Below are 26376 nucleotides of genomic sequence, written 5' to 3'. Positions count from 1 at the left end.
AGATTCATTTAAATCTGAGCTGCCCCCGATCCAGATTTACCGTTAAAACTGTTAGCCTACTTTTGTTCCTGATTTGTAAATCCAGGCATTTTTAGAGTCCCAGAGGTCTACCCAAATAAATCTATAGTTTGGGTAGGTTTTGGAACTACTCATAATACTACAAGTACAAAGAACTGCATAATACCCAACCAAAGCCATCAAAAGAGTAAGAAGTAAGGAGTTAAGGGTTAAGAAGTATCTCAGGGCCTCTGGCTGTTGAGGCTGAAATCAGTTAAGGACTACTCATTCCTAAGGCATCAGCCCTGTGGATGAAGCAATGGAAAGCGTTCTGGTGCCAGGGCTGCCAACACTTTGTCACCACCGCTTTTGACTTTCTCTCCCTTGCTCTAGCCCAAGGTCTGTTTCTCATCAACTACCACATTCCTCTGCTCAGGGACAGTCAGGGGTGTTGGTCACAGTTTTCATTCCCAACTGCGACTCACCTACCCCCATTCTCCAGTGGTATCTGAGGTCCACCTCCAAGATGTGCTGATCTGAGGGATGGGCAGGGGGAAAGGGAACATTTCCAGAGTAATATTTTCCCTTTGAACTTCTTTTATTTAATATGCTAGAGTTCACATATATTATAAAAGTATTTAAGATCTTTTTTATTGAGGGGCACCTGGGTGGCTCAGTCGGTTGAATGTCTGCCTTCAGCTCGGGTCATGATTCCGGGGTCCTGGGATGGAGCCCCGCATCAGGCTCCCTGCTCGGTGGGGAGCCTGCTTCTCCCTCTCCCTCTGCCTCCCCCACTTGTAATCTCTCTCTCTCTGTGTCAAATAAATAATATCTTAAAAAAAAATCTTTTTTATTGAAATATATTTCATATAACATTAAATTTCTTGTAACGTAAGATTCACCATTTTAAAGTGTAAAATCCAGGGTACCTGGGTGGCTCAGTCAGTTAAGCGTCTGCCTTCAGCTCAGGTCATGATCCCAGGTTTCTGGGATCAAGTCCCACATGGGGCCTCCTGCTTAGCGGGGAGCCTGCTTCTCTCTCTCCCTCTGCCCCTCCCCTGCTCATGCTCTCTTTCTCTCGCTCTCTCAAATGAATAAATAAATCTTTTTTTTAAATAAGTGTAAAATCCAGTGATTTTTCGTATCTTCAGGATTGTGCAGCTATCACCACTATCTAATTCCAGAACATATCTACCACCCCCCCTAAAGAAGAATATACCCATTAGCAGACACTCCCAATTATTCCCTACCCCAAAGCTGCTGGCAGTCACCAATCTGCTTTCCATCTCTGTGGATTTACCTCTTCTGGGAAATTCTTATAAATGGAATCATACAATGTGTGATCTTTTGTGTCCGGCTTCTTTCGTTTAACGTGTTTTCAAGGTTCATTCATCATGTTGTACCATGTGTCAGTACTTCACTGTATTTTATAGTTGAATAATATTCTGTATGAATATACCACATTTTGTGTCTCTACTAGTTGAGGAATTTTGAGTTATTTCCACTTTTGGGCTATCATGAACAATGCTGCTGTGAATGTGAAAATTTGTATACAAGTGTTTGTGTGGACAGAAGTTTTTCAGTCCTCTTGGGTATATCCTGGGTCATATGGTAACTCTTTAACTTTTTAAAAGTGAAGTTTTATTTTGAAGTACAAGGTGCATATAAAAAGCAAAAGTACACACATCACAATTGTTCAGCTCCAAGATTTGAACAGAATGACCACACCTGGGTAACCAGCACCCAAATCAAAAAATAAAATATGACCAAGAACCCTGAAGCCCTTCTCGCATCCTCTTCCAGTCACTACTTTCCCAAAATGTAATCACTTTTCTGACTGCTATCTCAGGTATTGTGGTTTTGTTTTTATTTTTGTTTTTTAAGGAGGTGAAATTCACGTAACAAAATAACCACTTTAAAATAAACAAGTGACATTTAGTATATTCACAATGTTGTGTAACCATTACCTCTGTCTAGTTCCAAAACCTTTTCATCACCCCAAAATAAAACCTTGTGTCTGTTAAGCGGTTAGTTCTCATTCCTACCTCCCTGCAGCCCCTGGCAATTACCAGTATGCTTTCTGTCTCTATGATGTACATATTCTGGTTATTTCACATAAATGGAGTCCTAGGATATGTGACCTTTTCTGTCTGGCTTCTTTCACTTAGCATAATGTTTTTGAGGTTAATCCATGTTGTAGCATGGCTGAATAATATTCCATTGTATGTGTATGCCACAATTTGTTTATCCATTCATTCATTGATGGACATTTGGGTTATCTCGACCTTTTAGCTATTGTGAATAGTACTGCTGTGAACATTCATGAATAAGTATGTGTTTGAGTACCTGTTTTCACTTCTTTTCAGAATATAACTAGAAGTGGAATTGCTAAGTCATATGATTATTTTATGTTTAACTTTTTTTTTTTTTTAAAGATTTTATTTATTTATTTGAGAGAGAGAGAGCACATGAGAAGGGGGGAGGGTCAGAGGGAGAAGCAGACTCCCTGCTGAGCAGGGAGCCCGATGCGGGACTCGATCCCGGGACTCCAGGATCATGACCTGAGCCAAAGGCAGTCGCTTAACCAACTGAGCCACCCAGGCGCCCTTATGTTTAACTTTCTGAGGAACTGCCAAACTTTTCCACAGCACCTTTATCATTTTATATCCCTTTCAGCAATGTACAATGGTTCCAATTTCTCCATATTCATAACCCTTGTTAATTTCTTTTTTTTATATATATTATAGCCATCCTAGTGTTTCATTGTGGTTTTGATTTACCTTTCCTTGATAACTAATTATATTGAGCATCTTTTCGTGTGCTTTTTGGCATTTTATATATCTTTTTAGAGAAATATCTACTCAAGCCCTTTTTTTAATTGGGTTGTCTTTTTGTTCTACAATTGTAAGGATTCTTTATATATTCTGGATACTAGACCTTTATCAGATATATGATTTACAGGTATTTTCCCCATGCTGTGTGTTGTCTTTTCACTTTCTTCATAATATCGATGCACAAAAGATTTTAATTTTGATTGTCCAATTTATCCATTTTTTCTTTTATTATTTGTGGTTCTGGCATAATATTTAAGAAACTATTGCCAAATCTAAAACCATGAAGATTTATCCCTATGTTTTCTTCTAAGAATTTTTTAGTTTTAGCTCTTATGTTTAGGTTGTTGACCTGTTTTGAGTTAATTTTTGTATATAGTGTGAGGTAGGGGTCCAACTGCATTCTTTTGTATGTGGAAGTACAGTTGTTCCAGGACATTTGTTAAAGAGACTGTTTTTTCTACATTGAATGGTCTAGGCATTCTTGTTGGAAATTGATTGGCTATAGATGTATGGATTTATTTCTGGACTCTCAGTTCTATTCCATTGGCTTATATGTCATCCTGATGCCAGTACTCTATTTTGATCACTGTAGTTTTGTAGTAAGTTTTGAAATTGAGAAGTGTGAGACTTCCAACTTTGTTCTTCTTTAAGATTGTTCTGCTGTTTGGGCCCCCTTGCATTTCATATGAATTTGAAGATTGGCTTTTCATTTCTGTAAAAAGGGTCATTGGAATTTTGATAGGGATTGTTTTAGATCTGTAGATCACTTTGGATAGCATTACCATTTTGACAATATTAGATCTTCCAATCCATGAACATAGATGCCTTTTTGTTTATTAGGTCTTCTTTAATATCTTTCAGCAGTATTTTGTAGTTTTATGTATGTCTTTCACGTCCTGGCTAAATTTATTCCTGGGGCGCCTGGGTGGCTCAGCTGGCTAAGTGTCTGCCTTCAGACACTTAGGTTGTAATCCCAGGGTCCTGGGATTGAGCCCCACATCAGGCTCCCTGCTCCCCGGGAAGCCTGCTTCTCCCTCTCCCACTCCCCTGCTTGTGTTCCCTCTCTTGCTGTGTCTCTCTCTGTCAAATAAATTAAAAAAAAAAAATCTTAAAAAACAATAAATTTATTCCTATGTGTTTTATTCTTTTGTATGCTATTGTAAATGGAATTGATTCTTAATTTCCTATTGCAGGTGTATAGAAACACAATTTACTTTAATGAGTTGATCTTATATCCTGAAACTTTGCTGAACTTGTTAATTTCTTCTAGTTTTGTGTGTGTGTGGATTCTTTATATATGTAATATATATTTTGTATATTATAAGATCATGTCATTTGAGAATAGAGATGGTTTTACCTCCCCCTTTCCAATTTGGATACCTTTTATTTCTTTTTCTTCCCTAATCGCTTTAGCTAGAACTTCCAGTACAGTGTTTAAAAGCAGTGGTAAAGAGGTGCCTGGGTGGCTCAGTGGTTAAGTGTCTGCCTTCGGCTCAGGTCATGATCCCAGGGTCCTGGGATCGAGCCCCACATCGGGCTCCCTGCTCAGCAGGAAGCCTTCTTCTCCCTCTCCCACTCCCCCTGCTTGTGTTCCCTCTCTCTCTGTCAAATGAGTAAATAAAATCTTAAAAAAAAAAAGTAGTGGTAAAAGTGACATCGTTGTCTGGTTCCTACTTAATCATACAGTTTTTCATAGTATTATAATGCTTTCTTATTTCTGTAAGGTCAGTAGTAATGTCCTTTCATTTCTGATTTTAGTTACTTGCATCTTCTTTTTTTCTAAGTAAATTTAGCTAAAGTTTTTTTTTTTTTTTTTTAACTAAAGTTTTGCCAATTTTGTCAGTTTTTCAAAGTACCAACTCTTGGTTGCATTGATTCTATTGTTCATCTCTGCTGTAATCTTTATTATTTCTTTCCTTCTACCTACTATCTTTTAGTTTAGTTGGCTCTTTATTTTCTCTAGTTCCTCAAGGTGTAAAGTTAGGTTATTGATTTGAGATCTTTTTTTTTTAAATGTTCATAGCTGTAATTTCCCTCTTAGCACTGTTTTCACTGCATCCCATGTGTTTTGATATGTTGTATTTTTATTTTCATCCATCTCAAAGTATTTTATCATTTTCTTGTGAGTTCTTCGACCCATTGGTTATTTAAGAGTGTGTTGTTCAATTTCCACATTTTGAGAATTTTCCAATTTTCCTTCTATTGTTGATTTTTAGCATGATTCTATTGTGGTTGGAGAAGATACTTTGTATGATTTCAGTCTTTTTTTTTTAAGATTTTTTTTTTTTAATTTATTTATTTGACAGAGAGAGACAGGAGAGAGGGAACACGGGGAGTGGGAGAGGAAGAAACAGGCTTCCCGCTGAGCAGAGAGCCCGATGTGGGGCTTGATACCAGGACCCTGGGATCATGACCTGAGCCAAAGGCAGACGCTTAAGGACTGAGCCACCCAGGCGCCCCTGATTTCAGTCTTTTTAAATGTATTGAGTTTTGTTTTGTGGACTAACATATGATCTATTCTGGAGAATGTTTTATGTGCACTTGAAAAGAATGTGTATTCTGGTTTTTTTTTTTCTTAAGATTTTATTTATTTGTCAGAGAGAGAGAGTGCGCACAAGCAGGGGGAGTGGCAGGCAGAGGGAGAAGCAGGCTCCCTGCTGAGCAAGGACCTGATGTGGGACTTGATCCCAGGACCCTGGGATCATGACCTGAGCCGAAGGCAGACATTTAACCCACTGAGGCACCCAGGAGTCCAGTGTGTATTCTGTTTCTGGATGAAGTATTCTGTATATGTCTGTTAGGTCTACTTAGTTCAGTGTTGTTCAAGTCCTCTCTTTCCTTATTGAACTTCTCTCTAGATGTTCTGTTCTTTATTGAAGTGAAATATTGGAATCTCCAACTACTATTGTAGAACTCTCTCTCCCTTCATTTCAGTTCATCTCCATCCTTATGGTGTTTGTTACAGTTGTGTGCTGATTAACATAGATTTTTGTGTGTGTTCTGATTAACATAGATTTACAGTTATTGTTTTATGCATTTGCCTTTTAAATCATATGGGAAACTAATGGGGAGTTACAAACCAAATATACAATAATACTGGCTTTTATATTTACCTACATGGTTACTTTTACTGGATTTCTTTCTTTATACAGTTTGAGTTATTGTCTAGTGTCCTTTCATTTCAGCCTAAAGGATTCCCTTTTGTTTTTCATGTAGGACAGGTCTACTAGTGATGAACTCCTCAGCTTTTGTTTCTCTAGAAAGGTCTTAATTTCCCTTTTGTTTGAAGCATAGTTTTGTGGATATAGAATCTTGGTTGAGAGTCTTCTTTTTTTTATTTCTCCTACTCAAAATAATTTCAATAGTCCTATCGTCAAGTTCACTCATTTTTTTCTTTTGCCAGCTTGAATCTGCTGTTGAATCCCTGTAATGAGTTTTCTGTTTCAGCTACTATACTTTTTAGCTCTAGAATTTTTATTTGGTTCTTATAATAATAAATGTATATTAATATAATAATATAAATAATGTATATCTCTTTATGGATATTCTTTATTCATTTCTTCATTCTCCTAGTTTCCTTTAGATTTTTTCTCTATTGTTTTCTTTAGCTCTTTGAACATATTTAAGACATTTGATTTAAAATATTTGCCAAATGGGGTGCCTGGCTGGCTTAGTGATTAGAACATGCAACTCTTGATCTTGGGGTTGTGAGTTTGAGCCCCATGTTGGGTGTAGAGATTACTTTAAAAAAATAAAAAAAAATCTTAAAAAATATATAAAATATTTGCCTTGTAAGTCCAACGTTTGGGCTTCCTTGGTGATGGTTTCTATAAACTTCTTTTTTTTTTTTTTCCTGTGAATGAACCATACTTTCTTTATTCTTTTTATACCTTGTGATTTTTTTTTGTTTAAAACTGAACATTTTGAATATTACAGTATGTCCATCTGGGAATCATCCCCTTCCCAGGGTTTGTTGTTTTTGATTATTGAAGGCTGTTGTCATCCATTTGTTCATTGACTTTTCTAAACTATTTTTGCTAAGACTGCATTTCTTGTTGTGTGATCACTGAAACTCTGTTCCATTATCTCAGCAGTCAGTCAGTGTCCTGGCAGAGATTTCCTTAAATGGCTGGAGTAAAAACACCACCACCACCTCTCCAGGTTTTTGTAGGTTGGCTCTGAGCTGGGGCACTACTTCAATGCTAAGCCAATTTGCCTGAAACTCTGCCTTAGCCTTCACCTCCTGATTGCATGGAACCCAAAGATCAGCCAAAGGTGCAAACCGAGGGTCCTCTCAGGTCTTTTCTGAACATGCATCTATCCCTGGGCATGCACTTTGTATGATGGATTTCCCCAATTACACAGCCCTTCAGAGTCCTTATGTCCCCGTGTAGCTTCCTCCTCTGTCTCCTACTTGTCAGGCTTTTAGATCCATCTGCTGCTTGTTCAATTCTCTGTCTCTTGCTCTAGGCAATCACCAGCAGCTTGGAAAGCTGCTCCAGGCTGAGGGGGCAAAACAAAGGTCAGACTCAGCATGGGTCCTGAAGGGAACCACCAGACAGGGCAAAATTGACAGCTACAGTCTTTTGAGAATAGGGTGCATCTCTCCTCCCCTGGCACTAGCAAGCCACACCAGGAATATGGACTACTATCCCACAGTCACCACTGAACTGGGGAATAGGGGGATGGTAGACAGGTAAACAAAAATGCCGCAACATTTTGTTACTGAAAATTAACAGCTTCTTTTTTCATTAAGCACACCACTGGTTGGACTCCACTCTAAGTTTTATTAGATTCCAGAGTTTTGAAAAAGTTGCTTCTATCTGTTTTTGCCAGCTTAATGATAGCTTCAGTGGAGGACTGATTCTTGTAACTGTCTACTCTGCCATTTTTGTGAAATCACAATATATTTAACTTCTTGAGGAACTGTCAAACTGTTCTCCACAGCAACTGCATCTCTTTACCCTCCTACCAGAAATGTGAGGGTTTCATTTTCTCCACATCTTTTCCAACACTTGTTATTTTCTTTTTCCTTTTTGATTACAGCCATCCTAGTGGATGTAAAAATGGTATGTCCTTATGGTTTTGATTTACACTTCTTTAATGACTAATGATGTCAAGCGTTTTTTCATGTGCTTATTGGCCATTTGTATATCTTCTTTGGAAAACTATCCAAATTCTTTGCCTGTTATTTAATTGGATAACTTGTCTAAGATCCATTTTTTATATATCATTTTCTAGTCTTTTTTCTTATATGGTTATCCTAAAAATCATGCATTAAGAAAATATGTATATAAAGCAATTTACAGTGTCAGAACTTTATACAACATGATGCAATTCTTAAATACAAGAAGAAGCACAAGAGCTGTATAAAGATGCACATTATATTAATTAGGACTCTTGGTTGTAACAGAAACCTAACTCAAACAACCTTAAGAAAAAATGGATAGGGGATAATTTATTACTTGATACTGGGAAACTGGGGCAGAGTTAGATCCTGGAGGTCAGAGATGTCATTAGGACCCTCCCTTCCCCTTCCTCTCAGCTTTGCTTGGCCTCATTTTCTCTTCACTCAGGGGCAAGATAGCCCCTGCAGTCTCATGCTGCTATGGCCTTATAAGGTTTCTATCTAGAAAATGAAAGTGTATTTTGCCTAATAACACCAAAAAGTCTCATGGAAAAGTCTCAGGGAAGAGGGTAAGTGTGATTTGGGCCACACTTCTATCCCTGAACAATTACTGTGGACAGGTGGATAAAGTACTCAGACCAGGCCCTGGTCAGAAGCTCACCATGGAAAGACAAGATCTACCCTACTGAACAATCTAGAATGGGGGAGATGAGGTTCTTCAAAGGAAATCCTTCTAAGTAGAAAAGTAAGTGTCCCCTATACAGCTGCAAAGATTCAGTGCCACCTTGGTTTTATAGTCTTCCTCTTTGTGGCTTTTTATCACAAAGTTCTTTTCCCCACAAGATACTGGTAATTGCTGCCCTGTTTTTGGTGGTGGGGGTTGGTAGTAATAAATGTAGTATGAATAAAGATGTTATAGCTCTGCCTCTTCCAAAAGCTCCAGAAAAGAAGAGAAAAAGCCCAGTCATTTTGGAGCTGGGAAGAGCCTGGAACTTGACTCCTGATTCTGTGATTTTGAGTTTCATAGAGGAACTGAGAAACTCCTCTATAAAAAGGTAAGCTTTTGCATTTTTCTGAATTCGTAAGATTAAACTGTTTTAGTTTCCTTAACATAGTCTCGTGACCTGGAACGACTATGCTTGTATATTATAAAAAATGAGATGAGGAAGTTGCCAATAGTTCACATCACAGAGCATTGTCACCATCTGTCAGACCTATAAGCAAGCTGACCACCAAGTTTCACTCCTCCTGTTTTCTTCTCGGTTTCCAGCATATGGATATATTTTTCGTGCTGCAAATTATTTGGATGTAGTTATTTTTATGTATTTTTAGATGAAATACACATTTCCAAATGATATTTGCGAAACCAGGCCCATCTTTGTATGGAAAACCACCACTGAAAGCTGTTGTTGATGTCTTCATGAGCATAAGTTGAAGGCAACCATGGTGAGAGATCAGAGGGTCATTTCCTGCAGCCTTGATTCTGAATTAGCCCAGCTGATGCCACTGAATCACAAAATGTAGCCCAGTCAATAACCCCAAGCAGCTAACCACAAGTAGCTATATACAGAATGCTCTCAACAGGTTCATGTAATGGCAGCAAGTGGATGCTGGAAAACAAGAAAAAAGGTCAAACAGACTTGCTAGTGTGTTTTTAAGAAAACATTTCAGTCTGGTTTTGTCTTGTGTGTATGTTTCTATTTTTATTTTTTAAGTAACGTAAATGGCAGAAAGTAAAGCTTTCTAGTTAGAGGAGAAACTCAGAAGATGGAATGAGAAAGCACACAGGTTATGTATGGGTAATAAAGGTTAAGTAACATGGTGATCAAAGGTAAGACTAATTTTTCATTAACATACCAGAACTGAGTGAAACCTTTCAAGAGTCACTGAGGAACAAAGTTTTTGATAATGCCTTAAAAGTTATAAGTGTATGCCCATATACTTGGACAAGTCTACAAAGATATAAAATAAGTGGACTTTATAGTTGTAATCAAAACTCAGTGCTAACCTGACACATTATAGCAGTCATATTTGTAAGGTGCTTTACAGTTTACATAACACTTTCCCACATTCTCTCATTTGCCATATATTTAATGATACACATAATTGTGCCACATGCTAATTAAGCTTAATTAGTAAGTTCTTGTGAATGACTACAATTAGTGGGGCTGGTTTGCTGCCAAAGCAGATTTTCAGTTCTCTTTTTATTAGTTATCTAGTATTTGTAATCAGGATCAGTTTAAATCATATTCTGGTTTGCCTCATACATGCTGATCCTTATGGGTATGAAGAAACAAACTCCTAAATTCTTACTCCTAGCCACCTAAGCTTCCCTTGCCCCGGGGCTTTTGTTGTAATGAAACTCTTAACTCCTACCAGTCCTCTCCTAACTCCACATCTCTTCATTAGCCCTCATCTACTCACATTTGAGGGAGACTTGTGTATAACATTTAATATTCTTTCACCAATAAATATTTATTGAGCACTCTGTATCAGAGATTAAGCAAGGCATTGGAAGCATACACAGCGTTTGGCAAAGCATTCCTGTTCCCTGCCCTCATGGAGCTCACAGACTAACAAAGCCTAAATTCGGGGGTGGGGCGGGGGGCAGGAAGTTGGCAAACCTATTTTATTCTCCCACTAAGCTACAAATGTAGCCTTTATTTCCTCATTTGGTTGAGCTCTCAAGTAGGGAAAACACAGGTGTTGCTGATTGTACCCCCTTGGCCCTCCAGCACAGGATGCTATGGGAGAGAATGCCTGGGGCCAATAGCCTGGTTTTGAGTAGGTGAGGGGGACCTGAAGATAGGCAGGAATTAGTGAGATGAAGATATTGAGGAAGCAAGTTCCCAGAAGGGAGATAGCATTTGCAAAGGCCCTGAGGCAGGAAAGGATTTCACAGGTTTACAAAGCTCATTTAGTGTGGCTGGAGGGAGAAACAGGAGAAATGGCTAGAACTGGAAAGGTGAGGTCCTTAGAGCCAAGTTAAAAACTTTACCTTGAGAGCACTGAGAAGCCATGGAAAAGCTTTAGTGACATTCCCTTGTCTCTTGCAACCCATTATTTACCTGGAGAGGTCCTCTTACCTTTAGGCACAGAGGTGCTGTGCAGACAAGGTGCTATTCAGACTCAAACACATGGGCAGCTTAGCAGAAACCATGCTTAGAAGCAGGGAGTGGAAAGAGTATGAGCTTGAGAGTCTTGGGTCTGTATGATTTGAAGAAATCTCTTAACTTCTCCAAGCCGCTCTCCTTTATTTATTTATTTTTAAGATTTTATTTATTTATTTGACAGAGAGATAGCGAGAGCAGGAACACAAGCAGGAGGAGTGGGAGAGGGAGAAGGAGGCTTCCCACTGAGCAGGGAGCCCCATGCAGAGCTCGATCCCAGGACCCTGGGACCGTGACCTGAGCCGAAGGCAGACGCTTAACGACTGAGCCACCCAGGCGCCCCCAAGCCACTCTCCTTTTATGTACAATTGATGATGTAGCATTTTTTTTTAATTATTTATTTAAGAGAGTGAGTGAGAGAGAGAGAGCACACAAGCAGGGGCAGACAGAGAGGGAGAAGCAGACTCCCCTGCTGAGCTGGGATCATGACCTGAGCCAAAGGCAGACACTTAACCGACTGAGCCACCCAGGCACCCCGATAATGTAGCATTTAAACCCCTCACCAGGTTCTTGTAGGATCAGAAATAACAAGTAAAGTGCCTGGGCTGGTACTCCATAGGTGGTAGCTGTCACTATTTTAACAGTGCTCTCTTGCTAACAAATTTGAAACTCTTTTTTGGTAATAGAATCACAAAATCATATGCTGCCAATTGTGAGGAAAACTCAAATATCTGTCTGTGTATGATGCTGGCATCCCTTCTGCAACACTGGTGATCAGTTGGTTTGTTCTCCAATGTTATTTATAACATCCAGAGATAGGAAGCTCACTACTATCTGAAGCAGCCACCCCATGTTTGGGCTCTGTAAGAAGGTTCTTTTCTTGAACAGAATCCCAGTCTGCTTCTTTGTGACCTCTATCCTGGGGTCTCAGTAGTGCCCCTAATGCCTCATCCATGTGACAGCCTTCAGGTGTTTGGGGCCATTATCTTCACCACCACTCATCTTGAGTTGAAAAGCTTGTTTCTTCAGCTTCATAACAATAAAAGGGTCAATTCATCAAAAACTACCAATAGTCTGGGGCGCCTGGGTGGCTCAGTCGGTTGAGCGTCTGCCTTCGGCTCAGGTCATGATCCCGGGGTCCTGGGATCGAGCCCCGCATCGGGCTCCCTGCTCCGCGGGAAGCCTGCTTCTCCCTCTCCCACTCCCCCTGCTTGTGTTCCCTCTCTCGCTGTGTCTCTCTCTGTCAAATGAATAAATAAAATCTTTAAAAAAAAAAAAAAACAGACTCCACACTGACAGCTGATTAGATAATTCCTACACTCAACTGGACTTAACCATTTGTGGTATTTGTTAAACTATCACGTTACAGGCTTTAGTCACACAAGTATTCAAAACAGCCACTGTCAGTAACTACAAGTACATTCCTACAAGAAGTGTTCATTTTCCCTGTTAGCATTCTTTACAAAGCCTCTTTTAGAGACAGAATAATAGAAGCCAGGCAAGGAAGAAGAGTGGAATACTGTGATTTGCTGTACTTGCAAATGAATGGCCAATATTTGAAAAGGAGGAGCCTCAACTAGTCTTTTCTAAGCACTGAACTAGAAGAGACAAGGCATACTGTGTTTGTCATGGCCATACAACACAGGAAGGCCGCAGAAGACGGGAGCAGTATAGCACTTGCCCCACTGACTCAGTGCAAGTTGTGTGAAGGCAGCATGGCCCTCACACTCCGACACTTGTTTCTTTGTGTGGGGCCCTGTGCTGGATGCACTGGTAAAGATGACCTCTCTAGGAGGCTGAGGTATGTGGCCAAAGTGATCCCACACAGAAAGAGCTACAGAGCCTCAGTGAAAGATTATTTGATATGCCCCAGAAATTGTAAGGATAGTTCTGTGGGCAAATGAAGCTAACCTTCCTAAAGGAGAATAAATGCAGTGTCTATGAATGACTACAATGAAGTCCTCCCAACCTCCTGAAGTAAGACCTTCTCCATGAGAGCCATAGAGAACAAAAAAACAGTGAACCTCAAGCCACCTTCTGTGAGAAACGAATGAGAGAGGCAGAAACACAAAAGTAAAATAACGGTGGAGACTAATACTTTTCAAGTTTGTTAAAGAAGCCCATCAAGAAACAGTTATAAAACTAAGGATCTTGAAATAGTTCCCAAAACAAGAAACAGATAATGAGAAAGTATAGAAAAGTTTGTTTCATGGTGTGCAGCCTTCCACCTTTAGAAGTCAACAAGGAGGATAAAACAAGTGTTAAAAGGAGAGAGTACTGATGGAGACAAGTGAGGCAACAGGAGTGTTGAGTGGAAATTCAGACACCAGTCCTATCCCATTACCCAGTGAGGGAACTGAAGTCCAGAGAGGGTCTCGGACTCCTGAGACACAAATAGGACTCCTTTCACCTAGCAGGGCTCACCCACTGCAGCTGAAGGCTAAGTTCAGCACACACACACACCCTTGAGCTGTTTCTGAGCTGACTTGACAAAGACACTCCAGAAAACTCTTCATTTCACCACCTAATACTTCATCAAGGGATTCTTTTCTCTGCTGGGGCACTGGCACATAGTAATCAGCTCTCTTTCCTGCCCCTCATTCCCTGAGCTACCTTTTTTTAAAAATAAGTTCTCTTCAGGCATTATCATTATTATTGTTGAGAAATTATTCACACATCATAAAGTTCACCCTTCTAAGATATACAATTCATTAATTTCTAGTATATTCATGAGGTTGTACAACTATCATCACTATCTAATTCCAGACCATTTTCATCTCCCCATAAAGAGACCTAATACCCCCTTAGCAGATATGCCCAACTGCCCCTCCTCCACACCCCTAGGAACCACCAATCCACTTTTCTGTCTTTATGGATTTCCCTATTCTGGACATTTCATATAAATGGAATCATACAATATGTGGTGTTATGTGTCTGGCTTCTTTCATTTAGCATGTTTTTATGGCTCATCCAGGTGGTAGTGTGCATCAGTACTTCATTCCTTTTTATGGCTGAATCCTCTTCTATCACAGATACGCCACATTGTTCATCTGTTTCATCAGTTGATGGACTTTTGGCTGTTGTGAATAGCAGTACTATGAACATTCATGTACAAATTTTCGTGTGCACATAGGCGTTCATTTCTCTTGGGTATATACCCAGAATTGCAATTGCTGGATCATACAGTAACTCTCTTTAACCTTTTGAGGAGTTACCAGAATGTTTTTCAAAGGGCTGTACTGTTTTACATTCTCATCAACAGCATATGAGGAATCCAATTTTGACACATCCTAACACCTGTTATTATCTTTTTTTATTATAGCCATTCTGATAGGTCTATAATGGTATCTCATTGTGATCCTGATTTTCCTTTCCCTAATGACTAATGATGTTGAGCATATTTTCATGTGCTTGTTGGCCATGTGTATATTTTCTTTAGAAAAATGTCTATTCAAATTCTTTGACTTTTTAAATTGGGTTGTCTTTTTATTATTGAGGTGTAAGAGCCCTTTATATAGATATTCTGTGATTACTGGATCCTTACCAGATACTATATTTGCAAATATTTTCTCCCTTTCTCTGTGGGTTTTCTTGAAGTGTCCTTTGAAGCACTCTTGGGCTACTTGTAACAAATATTAAAACACCTTAAAACTAAATTAGGATTATGTAATTGATGTCTGAATGATACATTTAAATTTAATAAGCATTGTAATTTCACAAGAAAACTATTGTATCCAGACCACATTTTGAGGCTTCCAAAGAGTCTTGAGTTCATTATGGGATCTATCATAATGATAGCTATCGCTTTTATAGCAGCTAAGTGCCAATCGCTGTTTGGGCACTTTGCACGTACTAACTTAGTTTCCACAACAATCCTATGAGGTAGAGATTAATCATCATACTCATTGTACAAATAAAATGGATGCGGAGGGAGGTTAAGTAATTTGCCTGAAGCCAGAGAGTAAGTGGCAGAGATGCGCTCCAGATTCCGACGCTCTTAACCACCTGAGACTGTCAAGGCGGAATTAAGCCATTTCAAAGAATGCCTGACCCCTCGCTTTGAGGAAATTACAGTGTTTTCATGACGTCTGTACTCTGGACAGTTTTCCCTTTGTACTAAGCCAGAAACTAGTGCCACCCTTCCAGTCGTCTTCATTGCTCTCTTCCTTTCCCGTCGGGCTTCAAGTCCCTCTCTCATCTCCACCGGGCGGAGGCTTTAGTTTTTGGAAAGACCTGCGAGGTCGCCTGCGTCTCCCAGGTGCAGTTGTTCTAAATTTCTGACGGCCAATAGGCGCCGAGGAGCTGCGGTTTCTGCCCAATGAGGCTCACAGCGGGGCCATGGGCGGAGCCAGCGAAGGGGGCGGGAACGGAGCCCCCCTCTGTGGTTACTACTGTGTGTGGCGCCGGCTGCCCTGTGCGGAGCCATGAGCTGGACCTGCCCGCGTTGCCAGCAACCCGTTTTCTTCGGTGAGGCCCGGGCTGAGGAGGGGGAGATGGGGCGAGTGTGAGCCGGGGCGTTCGAGAAGCTGACGACGGTGTGGCCTCAGACCCCCTTTCCAGCTCTGGGGCGCAGGGCACTTGGGCGGGTTGGAGCTGACCCCCCCCCCCCCGGGGACACTCCCTATCGTCTCTAGGAAAAAGGTGGGGAGGGGGCTGAGGGGGGACAGGGGGCGCCCGCTGCGTGGCCTGGCTCTCCACAGTCCGGTTCCACCTTGTCCCCCACAGCGGAGAAGGTGAGCTCCCTGGGCAAGAACTGGCACCGCTTCTGCCTGAAATGTGAACGCTGCCACAGTGTCCTGTCCCCAGGAGGGCATGCAGAGGTGAGGCCTGGCCAGGGCGCACAGCCCTGTGTCTGTCACTGTCCCCTAAGCACCAGCCCCCAGTTTCGGCTCAGGAGGCTCACTAAAGGCAACCTCTGCAGTCAAATACCAAGACCACTTACCCGGAGGGCCCCACACCAGCCAGGATTTGGGACACCTGAGTTGTGCTGGTGGGGGGTGGACCCCATGCCTTTTGGTGGGAGGGGAGGGAAGCAGCAGTTTTCTGACCTGCTCTTGCCCTTTCTCCTGACCACAGTGGCAATTCTGACATGCCAGTTCACCCTCCACCCCTCCCAACCCCACCAGCCAAGGCCAATGGACAGACACATCTGGCAGTCTGTGTTGAGGGAAGGCCTGTGGGACACAGGAGAGCTCCCCACGTCCCCCCCCCCCCCCACACCGCTTCCTTACCCCTGAGCAGCTCTCTTTCCTCTGCTTGTGTCTAGCACAATGGGAGGCCGTATTGCCACAAGCCATGCTATGGGGCTCTCTTTGGACCCAGGGGTAAGTACCAATCTAGAAGAGGCCAGGGGACAGCAGGACCCTCTTTGTGGCTGGGAGCTGGAGGTTCAAGCCTGACAGCCCCTGTTTTCTCTGCAGGGGTGAACATTGGTGGTGTGGGCTCCTACCTCTACAACCCTCCCACTCCCACCCCAGCCAGCACCACTCCCCTCAGCCCCAGCAGTTTCAGCCCCCCCAGGCCCAGGACTGGCCTCCCCCAGGGCAAGAAAAGTAAGTGAAGTTGGGCCCCAGCTACTCCTCATCCCCAGGCTGAAACAGGGTAGACCAGGTGGCAGTCTGCCACCCTAGTCCTCTGCTTCACATTCCTACAACTTTGTGGCAAAGTCTTCTCTTATTCATGGCCCTTTTTGGGGGGTTCTCTCATGTCAGCTGCTGAGTTAAGAGGTAAATTGGGAACCAAGGTGGTTTGGAGAGAGTGAGTGGCCTCGTGCAGTCACAGCAAGTCAGAGGCAAAGCTGGCCCGGGATTCAGGCCTCTCCCAGGCCAAGGCCATGGAAGAACGACCTAGGAGTAAGACGTCATTGAGACAGGGCCAGCCCCTCATATTCTTCCCCTTCTCCCCTTCTCCCCTCTCCCTGTTCCTTCCTTCCATCCCCTAGAGTGGTCAATGACACCATGCTCCCCAACACCTGACACCCATACAGGCCCGCTCCTGTATCAGCTCAGGTTTCCTGAGGATTGAGTTGCTGACAGGGTTGAGCTGGTGGGTACCTGATCCCCTAGGAGGAGAAGGAAGCAGGTGGTCCCTTCTGCAAAAAGGAATGGGGCAGGAGGTGGGGGTCATAGGAGACTCAGCTCTGCCCAAGAAAGACTCATGGCCAGCTGGGTGGGGGGCTCTGGGATGAGCATGGCTTTTGGAAGAAGCCATGTACAGGCTGGTGCTGATGGGCCCTGCTTAGGCCTGGCCCCCGCCTCAGCCCTAGCCAGGGCCTCTTCCCCTTAAAGGCCCTCCCCACATGAAGACATTCACTGGGGAGACTTCACTGTGCCCTGGCTGTGAGGAACCTGTCTATTTTGGTAAGTGACAATGGAAAGCTTGGGGAGGGGGGCAGAGGATGGGCATCAAAGTGTAGGGAGGTGGTGCAAAGCAGGTAGGTCTCCTTGCCCTGCTCCTGGAATTACCAGTTCTCTCCACCACCAGCTGAGAAGGTGATGTCTTTGGGCAGAAATTGGCACCGACCCTGTCTGAGGTGCCAGCGCTGCCGGAAGACCCTGACTGCTGGGAGTCATGCTGAGGTGAACAGGGCAGGGATGGGTGCTTATGTTGGGAGGAGGGAGGCTGGAGATGGGAAGAGAGTCAAGCTGAGATGGTTCTCTTTCTCTCTATGTCCCAGCATGACGGCGTCCCCTACTGCCACATCCCCTGCTACGGCTACCTGTTTGGCCCCAAAGGTGGGCGGCCCCACCCCAGACAGTGGGCCTAAAGTATGGCATGTGGGTCTGTGGGGATGTGTGGACAAAAACTGGGGTGATCACACACACCCCAGGTCCCTCCCAATTCCCTCAGCCCAACACCTCCCAGCCCCAAGGCCCTTGGTGATGGGGCTCTCTCCCTCAGGTGTGAACATTGGTGATGTGGGCTGCTACATCTATGACCCCGTGGAGATAAAATCCAAATGAGATGCTCACAGGAGAGGTCACTCTAACTCAGGCCTCATACCATCCCCTCCATGATCCAATGAGAGCTACAGAATTCTCCAGTCCCACAGGGGGAAGATGGTCTTCCAGTGGCCTGGGCCTAGGCTCCATGGTAGACCAAGGAGTCTAGACTTTGCCGATTCCTCCCTTTCCTGTTCCAATCTGGCTAGGGGACATAGGCCACCACATTTTAAAGGGTAGCCTCCTGGCCTTCCCAGTCCCTTTCCCTAGCAAATTCTTTAACTTCAAGTACTTAAAAAAATGTGTTTATTCTGGCTTCTCCAATAAAATGTTGGCTCCCATGCCTTCAGCTCTTCTTTGGGCATGAGGCCTAAACAATGGGTTGGAGGATGGGAGGTGTGGGGTGGAGGATGCATTACCCTGCAAAGTGCATGGTAGGTACAGGGCCAGCCATGGGAACAAAGAGCTCTATTCTCCTGGTACCCTGGTCCTGGGCAGCTCCCAGTACCACACAGTGGACAGCATGCCCACCAGCCTTTTGGTGCCACAAGTCGTCATAGGGCAGTCCCTTCTTTAGCACAGTCTCTAGAAGAAGCACGTTAGGGTGCCTGGGTGGCTCAGTCGTTAGGCGTCTGCCTTCGGCTCGGGTCATAATCCCGGGGTCCTGGGATCGAGCCCCGCATCAGGCTCCCTGCTCAGCGGGAAGCCTGCTTCTCCCTCTCCCACTCCCCCTGCTTGTGTTCCCTCTCTCGCTCTCTCTCTCTCTGTCAAATAAATAAATAAAATCTTAAAAAAAAAAAAAAAAGAAACGTTATTCGGCATCTCATTTGAGCATGACAACAGATCCTGTGGTGAGGTCTGCTAAGAGGCTTGATTATCCATTTGAGAGATGAACAGACTGAAGCCTTGAGAGGGAAAGCCACATGCCTAAGGTCTCACAGCAAATCAGTGGCAAAGTTGGGATCAGATCCCAGGGTCAGACTGGCTTCCTATCCAGGGCTCATCCCACAACTCACTGCTGCCCAAACCAATGGGGCACCTTCATTTATGGAACTCCCCCAGCCATGAAAAGGGTACCAGAATTATTCAGGAGCCCACTGCATTCAGTCACCCAGTTGCTGGAGGCCAAATAGTCAAGGCTGAATGAGCGCAGAGAGGGGGCACTGGTGGCAACTCCAACCCTGGGGAGGGGGCTTGATGCCCCTAGCCCCAGCCACAGGGCCTGCCCTTCTGGTCTTCCAGCCCCTGCTGCAGAACTTCTGTGGAGGGCCTGCCCCTGATGCCACTCAGTCCTGGACCTGCTTCATGGGTATCTCTTCCTCCTGAAGGCTGGATGGGGCACTGGGGAGGAAGGAGTCATGAGCAATGGTGGGGTTTAGCCCCTGGGCCTCCCACCCGAGCCTGCCCCATCAGGGCTGGCCTACACCTCTCCCCAGCTGCTGGTATACAAACAAGGGCACTCCCACAGGTGACTCCCACACATGCTTATATACATCCCTGATGTGTAGGCACACCTGAGTGTGCACACATCCACCTCTTCTGGACAATCTTCGATATCCATGTACACACACACATACGGACTCATGTATACTTTTACAAACCTCAAGTCATACACCCACGCACACTTGCACAGAAGCACCAGATACACAACATGCAGACACGTCTTCTCTGAATCCTACCTAAGGCGTCAGGTACTTGAGCGCTCATTCCCACATGCATGTGCTCACACAGACACAGTTCTGTGCACACACCTCCTCTCCACGTCCTGGATGGTCTCCGGCAGCTGTGCTTGCCTCGTCTCTGGTAGCAGGAGGGCAGTGCAGGCAGCCAGCAGGGCGATCCCCCCATAAGCGAGCTTGGGCAGTGACAGCCACACTCCATCCAGCAAGGCCGCCAGTGGGGCCAAAGAGCCCCCCAGCCGGCCCACCAGTGAAGTCAGCCCCATCCCTGTCTGTCTGTTCAGAGAGAGGATGGGGGGAGGGGTTGGTGTTCACACCTACTTAGGGTCATGCCTCACAAGGGCTCCCATCCTGGGCTGGCAAGTCCTGATATCCCCTTCTCCCCAGATGGCTAAGAAAGCTGAGGCTTCTTTCAGGTGGTCTTCCCACCTGTCCCCAGGCCAGGGACCCCCAAGCCAGCATTCACCAGAGAATGGGACTCCCATTCTGACAGAACCAATCTGGTACTGCTGAAGGAAAAGAAAAGACGTCACAAAAGGGGTGGGGAAAGGGTAGTGTGGAAGGAAGAGGGTCCCAGCTCCTACAGACCCTGCCATGTTGGTAGAGGAGGAGCAAGGCTTTCTAAACATACCCAGCTGCCTACAGTCTTCTCCCCACCTGCCAATTAGCTAGCTGAAAGGGCACCAGGGGGCGCCTGGGTGGCTAAGTCGGTTGAGCATGGCCACTCTGGATTTTGGCTCAGGTCACTATCTAGGGGGTGTGGGATGAAACCCCACCTCAGCTCCGTGGGAGTCTGCTTGAGATTCTCTCCCTTTCCCTCTCCCTCCCCCTCTGCCCCTCTCCTCACTCGTGTTCTCTCTCTCTCTCAAATGAATAAAATCTTTAAAAAAATAAAAATTAAAAAAAAGATTTTATTCATTTGAGAGAGAGAGAATGAGAGAGAGAGCACATGAGAGTGGGGAGGGTCAGAGGGAGAAGCAGACTCCCTGCCGAGCAGGGAGCCCGATGTGGGACTCGACCCAGGGATTCCAGGATCATGACCTGAGCCGAAGGCAGTCGCTTAACCAACTGAGCCACCCAGGCGCCCTCAAATGAATAAAATCTTTTAAAAAGTAAAAAAAGGGCCCCAGGCCTTAGGTCCAGAGACTACCCCTTAGGGCAGCTCTGCCTGGGCTGTGGTGAATGGGAAGAGAAGGGCAGGGCAGATGGCGCTTTTCGTGACTTTTGTTTTAAAGGAGGCCCAGAGAAGTGTGACCTCACTCAGGGTCACTTAGTAAAGATAAATGCTCTGCCTTCTCCCAGATTTAAACATGCACAGATGGCTCTGATTAGCTCTGTATTCTGGGTCTGGTGTGAGGAATGGGTGGGAGGAACTAGGCTGCAGAGTGTGTGTGTGTGTGTGTGTGTGTGTGTGTGTGTGTAGGGTGTTGGTAAAAAGATGTGACTACAAGCCCCCCCCCAGGTGGGTTGCCTGGGACCCAGGCTCCCCTCACCTGAGCACAGTAGGGTACAACTCCGACGTGAACAGGTAGGCAGTGGTGAAGGCAGCTTCAGAAAAACCTTTCCCCGTCACCGCCAGGGCGGTGCTCCAGGCCCCCATCTCTGGAAGAAAAGGGGTACAGGCAGTGAGCGGGCCTTGTGGGAGACCCAGAGCTCCCAGGATGGGAGGTTCCCCTAGTGCAGGGCTTTGAGCAGGGGCTTCCGGGAAAGGGCGGGCGTTCTTGGGCAGGAGGCGGGGCCTCCGGGGAGTGGGCGGGGCTCACCGGAGGTCACCAGCAGACTGATCCCCAAAGCAAGGGCGGTGCCCAGCAGCGCTCCTGCTTGCGTGAGACGGCGTCCCGCGTGGTGCACAAACAGGTAGACCAGCAGCTTGGACGGCACCTCCACAGCCCCGAACAGCAGCTGTGTTTGGTACACGTTCAGCCCCAGCCCCGACACGTCCAGGCTCAGGCCGTAATAGGAGAAATTCACTCCAAACCTGAAGGGGGTCGTGATGCCACTCAGGGGCCTTCCTTTTCACCCCCCACTCCTTGTCCTCTCTTTTTAGGGAGCCTTGGCCTTTTAGAAGGACCACCTCCCCCACCTCCAGAGCCCACTGCCCACCGCCTTCCCTGTCCCCATAACCCCCCGGGAGTGTGCGGCACCTGCCAATGGCCAAAGCGTCTTTACCTAATCTGCACAGCAAGCCTGTGAGGTAGGAACTAAAAGCGTCCTATTTTGCAGAAGGGACTCTGAGGCTGGGTGTTAAGTGACCTGTCCAAGGTCTCACAGAAAGGAAGTGGCAGAGCCTGCATTTGAGCCCTGCCTCTGATGCCTGCTCCATCTTGTGACTTTCCAGAGCTCCATGCCCCCAGAGGCAGGTCCTCCTGCCCTGCACAGTTACAGTTCACACTCAGCACCATCCTGGAGTCTGCTGCCTTTCGGTCGGTCCACCCATCCCCACCCTGCTAGGCCCAGGCCAGGCCCCCTCCTCACCACATCACCATGCAGCATAGTGAGATGTGTCGGAGCCGTGGGGTCCGCAACAGATCTAGGTACGAGGGTCTTTGAACCACCCGTTCCCGAGTGGCCACTTTGTTCAGGGCCTGGCAGGAGAGAAGGAGAGTTTGTGACGTCAGTTGGCTTAGGCACACGGCTTAGCTAGGCACTTGATCTCCCTGGGTCTCTATGCCACCTCCTTCTTGGGGATGCACTTGCAAGCTGAGTAGGGTGGGACCTGAGTCAAGGATGTGGCCCACCGGAGCCAGGTAGGACATCTTGAAGAGTTTGGAACTCTCCACTGGGGGCCAGGAGCTTTTCCTGCACATACAGTGGGCCCCAGGAAGGGGGAGCTTGACGTAGGCCTCACACACTCACGTGCGCACACACACATGCACCCCCCACACACGCACTTGCCTGCACTCACACACACATTCTCGCTCACCTCCCGGCTCAGGCTGTCTTCACCCATGGGACGCCCATTGAGCCTGGCACAGCGGAGCAGGTACCTGTGGGCCTCCTCCACACGGCCCTGGGTCAGAAGCCAGCGTGCAGACTCAGGCACCCACCTGGGGGACAGCAGGAGGGCCTTCAGGCAGAGTCAGCACCCGCAGCCACATCTCCCTCCTGCGCATACCACAGCCTGTCAACCTCCAGGCTCTTGCTCGTGCAGTCCCTCAACATGACCCAAACCCTCCTCACCTGATGAACTTTTACTCATCCTTTAAGGCCCAACTTAAAAGCCACGTCCTCCCACACTGCCTTGCCCAGGCCTAGGTCCACCGCAGCCGAGAATTCCCCTTCTCTATTCAACTGGATTGCTAACATTCCCGAGCCCCCAGCATCAGCCACCCACTTCTTCCACAGGTGACAGGAGGGCATAGGATGAAGGAGAGACAGACATACAGAAATCCCCAAAGGGCATCAAAAGCCAGTTCATTTTGGGGAGGTGATGAAATGCCCACCCTGCCTGGCTTCCTACCCTCCTGCTTGGGCTCCCTACCCCTGTGCTGGCCCTGTCTCTCCATCCCTGTCTCTCTTGTCCCTGCTTCAACCATCTCTATCTGTCCCTCTGAATCCGCCTTTCAGTCCTGGTCTCTGTCACTTTCTACCTCTCACTGATTCTGTCTCTGTCTCTCCACAGTCTCTCTATATGTCGTCCTGTGTTTCTCTGCTTCTCATGTCCGGTGCCAACTTCTTTGTATTGGTTGGTCTCTCGTTCTCTCTTTCTCTGTTTCTCGGTCACTGACGTTCTCTTTCTCTCCATCTCTCAGTCACTCTGTATTCAAATCTCGGCCTCTGATTAATTCTGTCTCTGACTTCCTCTATCACCCACTCCCGAGCTGCCCACAGTCCTCACCAGAGGCTGAGGATGCCTGGGGCACAAGGCAGAGTGACAGCCAGCAGAAGCCACCGCCAGTCCCGTATCAGGTACCCGACCAGTGACAACAGCATCACGCCTACTGTCCAGAAGGTGCCGCTCAGGACACCCGCCACGGTGCGGTGCCCCACGTCCAGCCATTCCATTTCTGGGCCCAGGGCAGGAACCAGAGACAGGAAGAAAGTTGGCAAGAAGCAGATGGGTTCAGTCTCAGCCTTGACAACTGCCTCCCTCCAGTCTTCTAGGCCCTGCCCGTCCTTTGCCTGCCTCACCCAGTGGCATCACGATGATGGTGAAGCCAGCCAGGGCTGCGCCAGTGAGGGTGCGGGTGATGACAAACATGACGTAGCTGACTGAGGCCGCAGATGCCAGGCCTAGCACCAGGCTGCTCACGTAGGCCGCCAGCAGCAGACGGCGCCGCCCAAACCTGCACAGGGGTCATGCAGGGTCAGCTCCCTGTAGAGGGGAGGTCCCACGACAGAGGTAGACCAAGCCCATACCCCGACTAGTGGGAGAGGGCTCCCCCCCACTCCCTCGTTGCCCCCCCCCACTGCACCCCACCTATCAGACAGGTATCCGAAGGCCACGGCTCCCACCAGCACACCAGCAAAGAAGAAAGTGGAAGTGGCTTTGTTGAGGCCTTTCTGTTCGCACACAAGGTCCCACTGCAGGGACAAACAGGGAGGGGCCTCCCGTGGGCACAGGCCCTCTCCAGTTAGCACCGACCCTTCCTCTCCAGACTCTGGGGCCTTCTGAGGTCAGTGGTCCCATCCTGGTACCTCCACGTCAGATAATAAACCCTCAACTATTTACACCCCACCTTGAGGGGTAAGAGACTTTGCCCCTCCCCAATCCTGTAGCCTCAGCTTCTTTCCATGGAGGGCCTTCACTTTGACAACAGGTCTGCTCCTCTCCAGACAGGCTGCCCCCATCTACGTTCACCTCTAGATGGATTATATAAATCCCAGACCTGGGGCCAAAAAGAAGAAGAGAAAGAAGGCCTGTGTCGTTTCTCCTCCTACTACTCTAGAAACACCCTTCTCAACTCTCTCCCCCAGCTCCCTGGAGCCATCTTAGCCCTTCCCTCCCTCAACCACCTCCCAATTGATAATAGCAGCTCCCAGGTATGGGCTCCTTACTGCAGGCCAGGAACGAAGCTCACTGCTTTAAATTCATAGACCCCATCTACAGATAGGTAAACTGAGACTCTAAGAAGTAAGGCAATGTGTCTCATGCCCACATAGTCATCACCCAAGGCAGTGGCAGGCGCATCCCATTCATGGGCCCCCAGTCTTACACTCAGGTACCTCGGTTGCGATGGTGGAGGAGAACTCAGAGCGGTCGTAGTCCCAGCCCTGAGGGCAGGGCGCTGTGGAGGGCTCACCCTCCAGCTGCCCAGGGCTCTGACCCGCTCCCCAAAACGTGGTGTTGGGGAGGGCCTGGGAGTGCGTGAAATAGAGGCAGGAGCTGAGGGTGCCATCAGGCTCCTGGGGCAGGTGGGCCTCCAGCCATGCGTCCTGGTGGCTGAAGTTGGCCGGGGCACCGGGTAGCGCACAGCGGTGGGCAGGTACAGCTGCCAGGAAGACGGGCAGGAGGAAGTGCATGGGCAGCAGCATGCGGGGCAGGGCCAGCAGGGCCACGTTCCACAGCTGGAAGGGCCCAAAGCTGCCCACCTGGTCTAGCAGCTCCTCAAATCTCATGCCGCCCACCCACCGGCGGTTCTCAGTGTGGCCTTCCTCTGTAGGGCTCAGGGCAGCACTTGGACCCTTGGACTCTGGAGGCGGGAGCAGTTAGACTGAAGAGCAGAGAGCCTGCAGGCAGGATCCAGCCCTGGGGGCTGGGCCAGGACTGGGCCCTCCCTGATCACCAGGTCTTCAGGGATCCCTGCCTGTTGGGTCCAGAGCCTGGGGGAGGGGCCGCCATCCATTCAGAGGTCACTGACTCTGTGGCTCTGGGACTTACAGATCGGTGCTCAGGGACCAAGTGGGCTAGTCTTGGGTTGCCATGTTGGGGTAGCTGGGTGTGTGGGAAGGGAGCCCCTAGACTCCAAGACTTCCTAAGAGGAGGAGTCCTCTGGGGCATGGTGACAACTCTCCTGGGATGCCCTTTGTTCTATGGAAGATTTAAGTCAGCCTTACCTAGTGAAGGCACAGCTTGCCTGGGCCCCCAGGATTCCAGACTGAGGGCCAGGGGGCGCCTGGGGGGGCTCAGTTGGTTAAGCATCCAACAGGTGATTTCGGCTCAGGTCATGATCTCATGGGTCATTCAGCAGGGCGTCTTCTTCTCTCCCTCTGCCCCTCCCCTCACTCACTCTCTCTCTCTCCATCTCAAATAAATAAATAAATCTTTTTTTAAAAAGGGTGGGGGGTGGCACCTGGGTGGCTCACTGCCTTTGGCTCGGGTTGTGGTCCCAGGACCCTGGTATTGGGCCCCGGGTCTGCCTCCCGGCTCAGTGGGGAGCCTGCTTGCTTCTCCCTCTCCCTCTGCCTGCCATTCCCCCTGCTTGTGCGCTCTATCTTAAATACATACATACATACATACATACATACTGAAGGCCAGGCCCTGACCAGGTGAAGAGTTCTTTCTGCTGAGCCACAAAGCCGCCATATACCCTTAGGCCCCCAGCTGGAGCCTTATGCCCTGGCCTGAGACACACCTGGAACTGCCTGGGCAGCCTGGTCCATCTGGGTGATCCCAGACCCATCACTCTCCCACTTCCCATACACATAGTCCCTCCTGCCTGCCCCCCTGCCCCTATTTTCAGAGCTTCCCCTTGGGGGATTGGGTGGGTAGGGAAAGAGAGGGCTCGCCATGGTCCCACTATGGGT

At 47.1% G+C, this 26376-nt stretch overlaps 3 protein-coding genes across 8 annotated transcripts in view; 2 read left to right on the top strand and 1 right to left on the bottom strand.

Moving 5' to 3' along the window:
- Positions 1-8999, top strand: part of ZNF318 (zinc finger protein 318) — a 43340-nt gene extending 34341 nt beyond the window's left edge. Inside the window, exons 9-10 of one of the 3 annotated variants that reach the window (XR_014147664.1) lie at positions 8580-8704; positions 8897-8999. The gene's annotated coding sequence lies outside the window, so the exon portion shown is untranslated. Of the gene's footprint in view, positions 1-8579 lie in introns of all 3 variants that reach the window. The other 2 variants (XR_014147665.1, XR_014147663.1) reach the window with 2 other exon arrangements.
- Positions 9000-11342: 2343 nt separating this feature from the next.
- Positions 11343-18351, top strand: CRIP3 (cysteine rich protein 3). 4 transcript variants are annotated; one of them, XM_006736677.3, is made up of 8 exons: positions 11347-15536; positions 15795-15889; positions 16336-16393; positions 16490-16621; positions 17357-17428; positions 17553-17647; positions 17746-17803; positions 17970-18351. In XM_006736677.3, the coding sequence occupies exons 1-8, from the start codon at positions 15494-15496 to the stop codon at positions 18029-18031; spliced, it is 615 nt and encodes a 204-aa protein (XP_006736740.1). In that variant the 5' UTR covers positions 11347-15493; the 3' UTR covers positions 18032-18351. The 4 variants fall into 4 exon arrangements, with proteins under 4 accessions (XP_081684424.1, XP_081684423.1, XP_006736740.1 ...); XM_081828298.1 differs by lacking the exon at positions 17746-17803 and having other exon boundaries at positions 11343-15536; XM_081828297.1 differs by lacking the exon at positions 17357-17428 and having other exon boundaries at positions 11346-15536.
- Positions 18352-18426: 75 nt separating this feature from the next.
- SLC22A7 (solute carrier family 22 member 7) lies at positions 18427-25820 on the bottom strand. The gene is made up of 10 exons (XM_081828300.1): positions 24856-25820; positions 24110-24237; positions 23821-23975; positions 23528-23696; positions 22613-22736; positions 22165-22274; positions 21453-21667; positions 21183-21291; positions 19762-19965; positions 18427-19351 (listed from the first exon to the last, which is right to left on the bottom strand). The coding sequence occupies exons 1-10, from the start codon at positions 25246-25248 to the stop codon at positions 19297-19299; spliced, it is 1662 nt and encodes a 553-aa protein (XP_081684426.1). The 5' UTR covers positions 25249-25820; the 3' UTR covers positions 18427-19296.
- Positions 25821-26376: the final 556 nt, after the last annotated feature.

Source organism: Leptonychotes weddellii, chromosome 8 (assembly GCF_054177405.1).
Source record: "Leptonychotes weddellii isolate Sample4059 chromosome 8, ASM5417740v2, whole genome shotgun sequence".
NCBI lineage: Eukaryota > Metazoa > Chordata > Mammalia > Carnivora > Phocidae > Leptonychotes > Leptonychotes weddellii.
The sequence above is the reverse complement of the archived record's forward strand: the minus strand, read 5'-3'. Positions and strand labels throughout refer to the sequence as shown.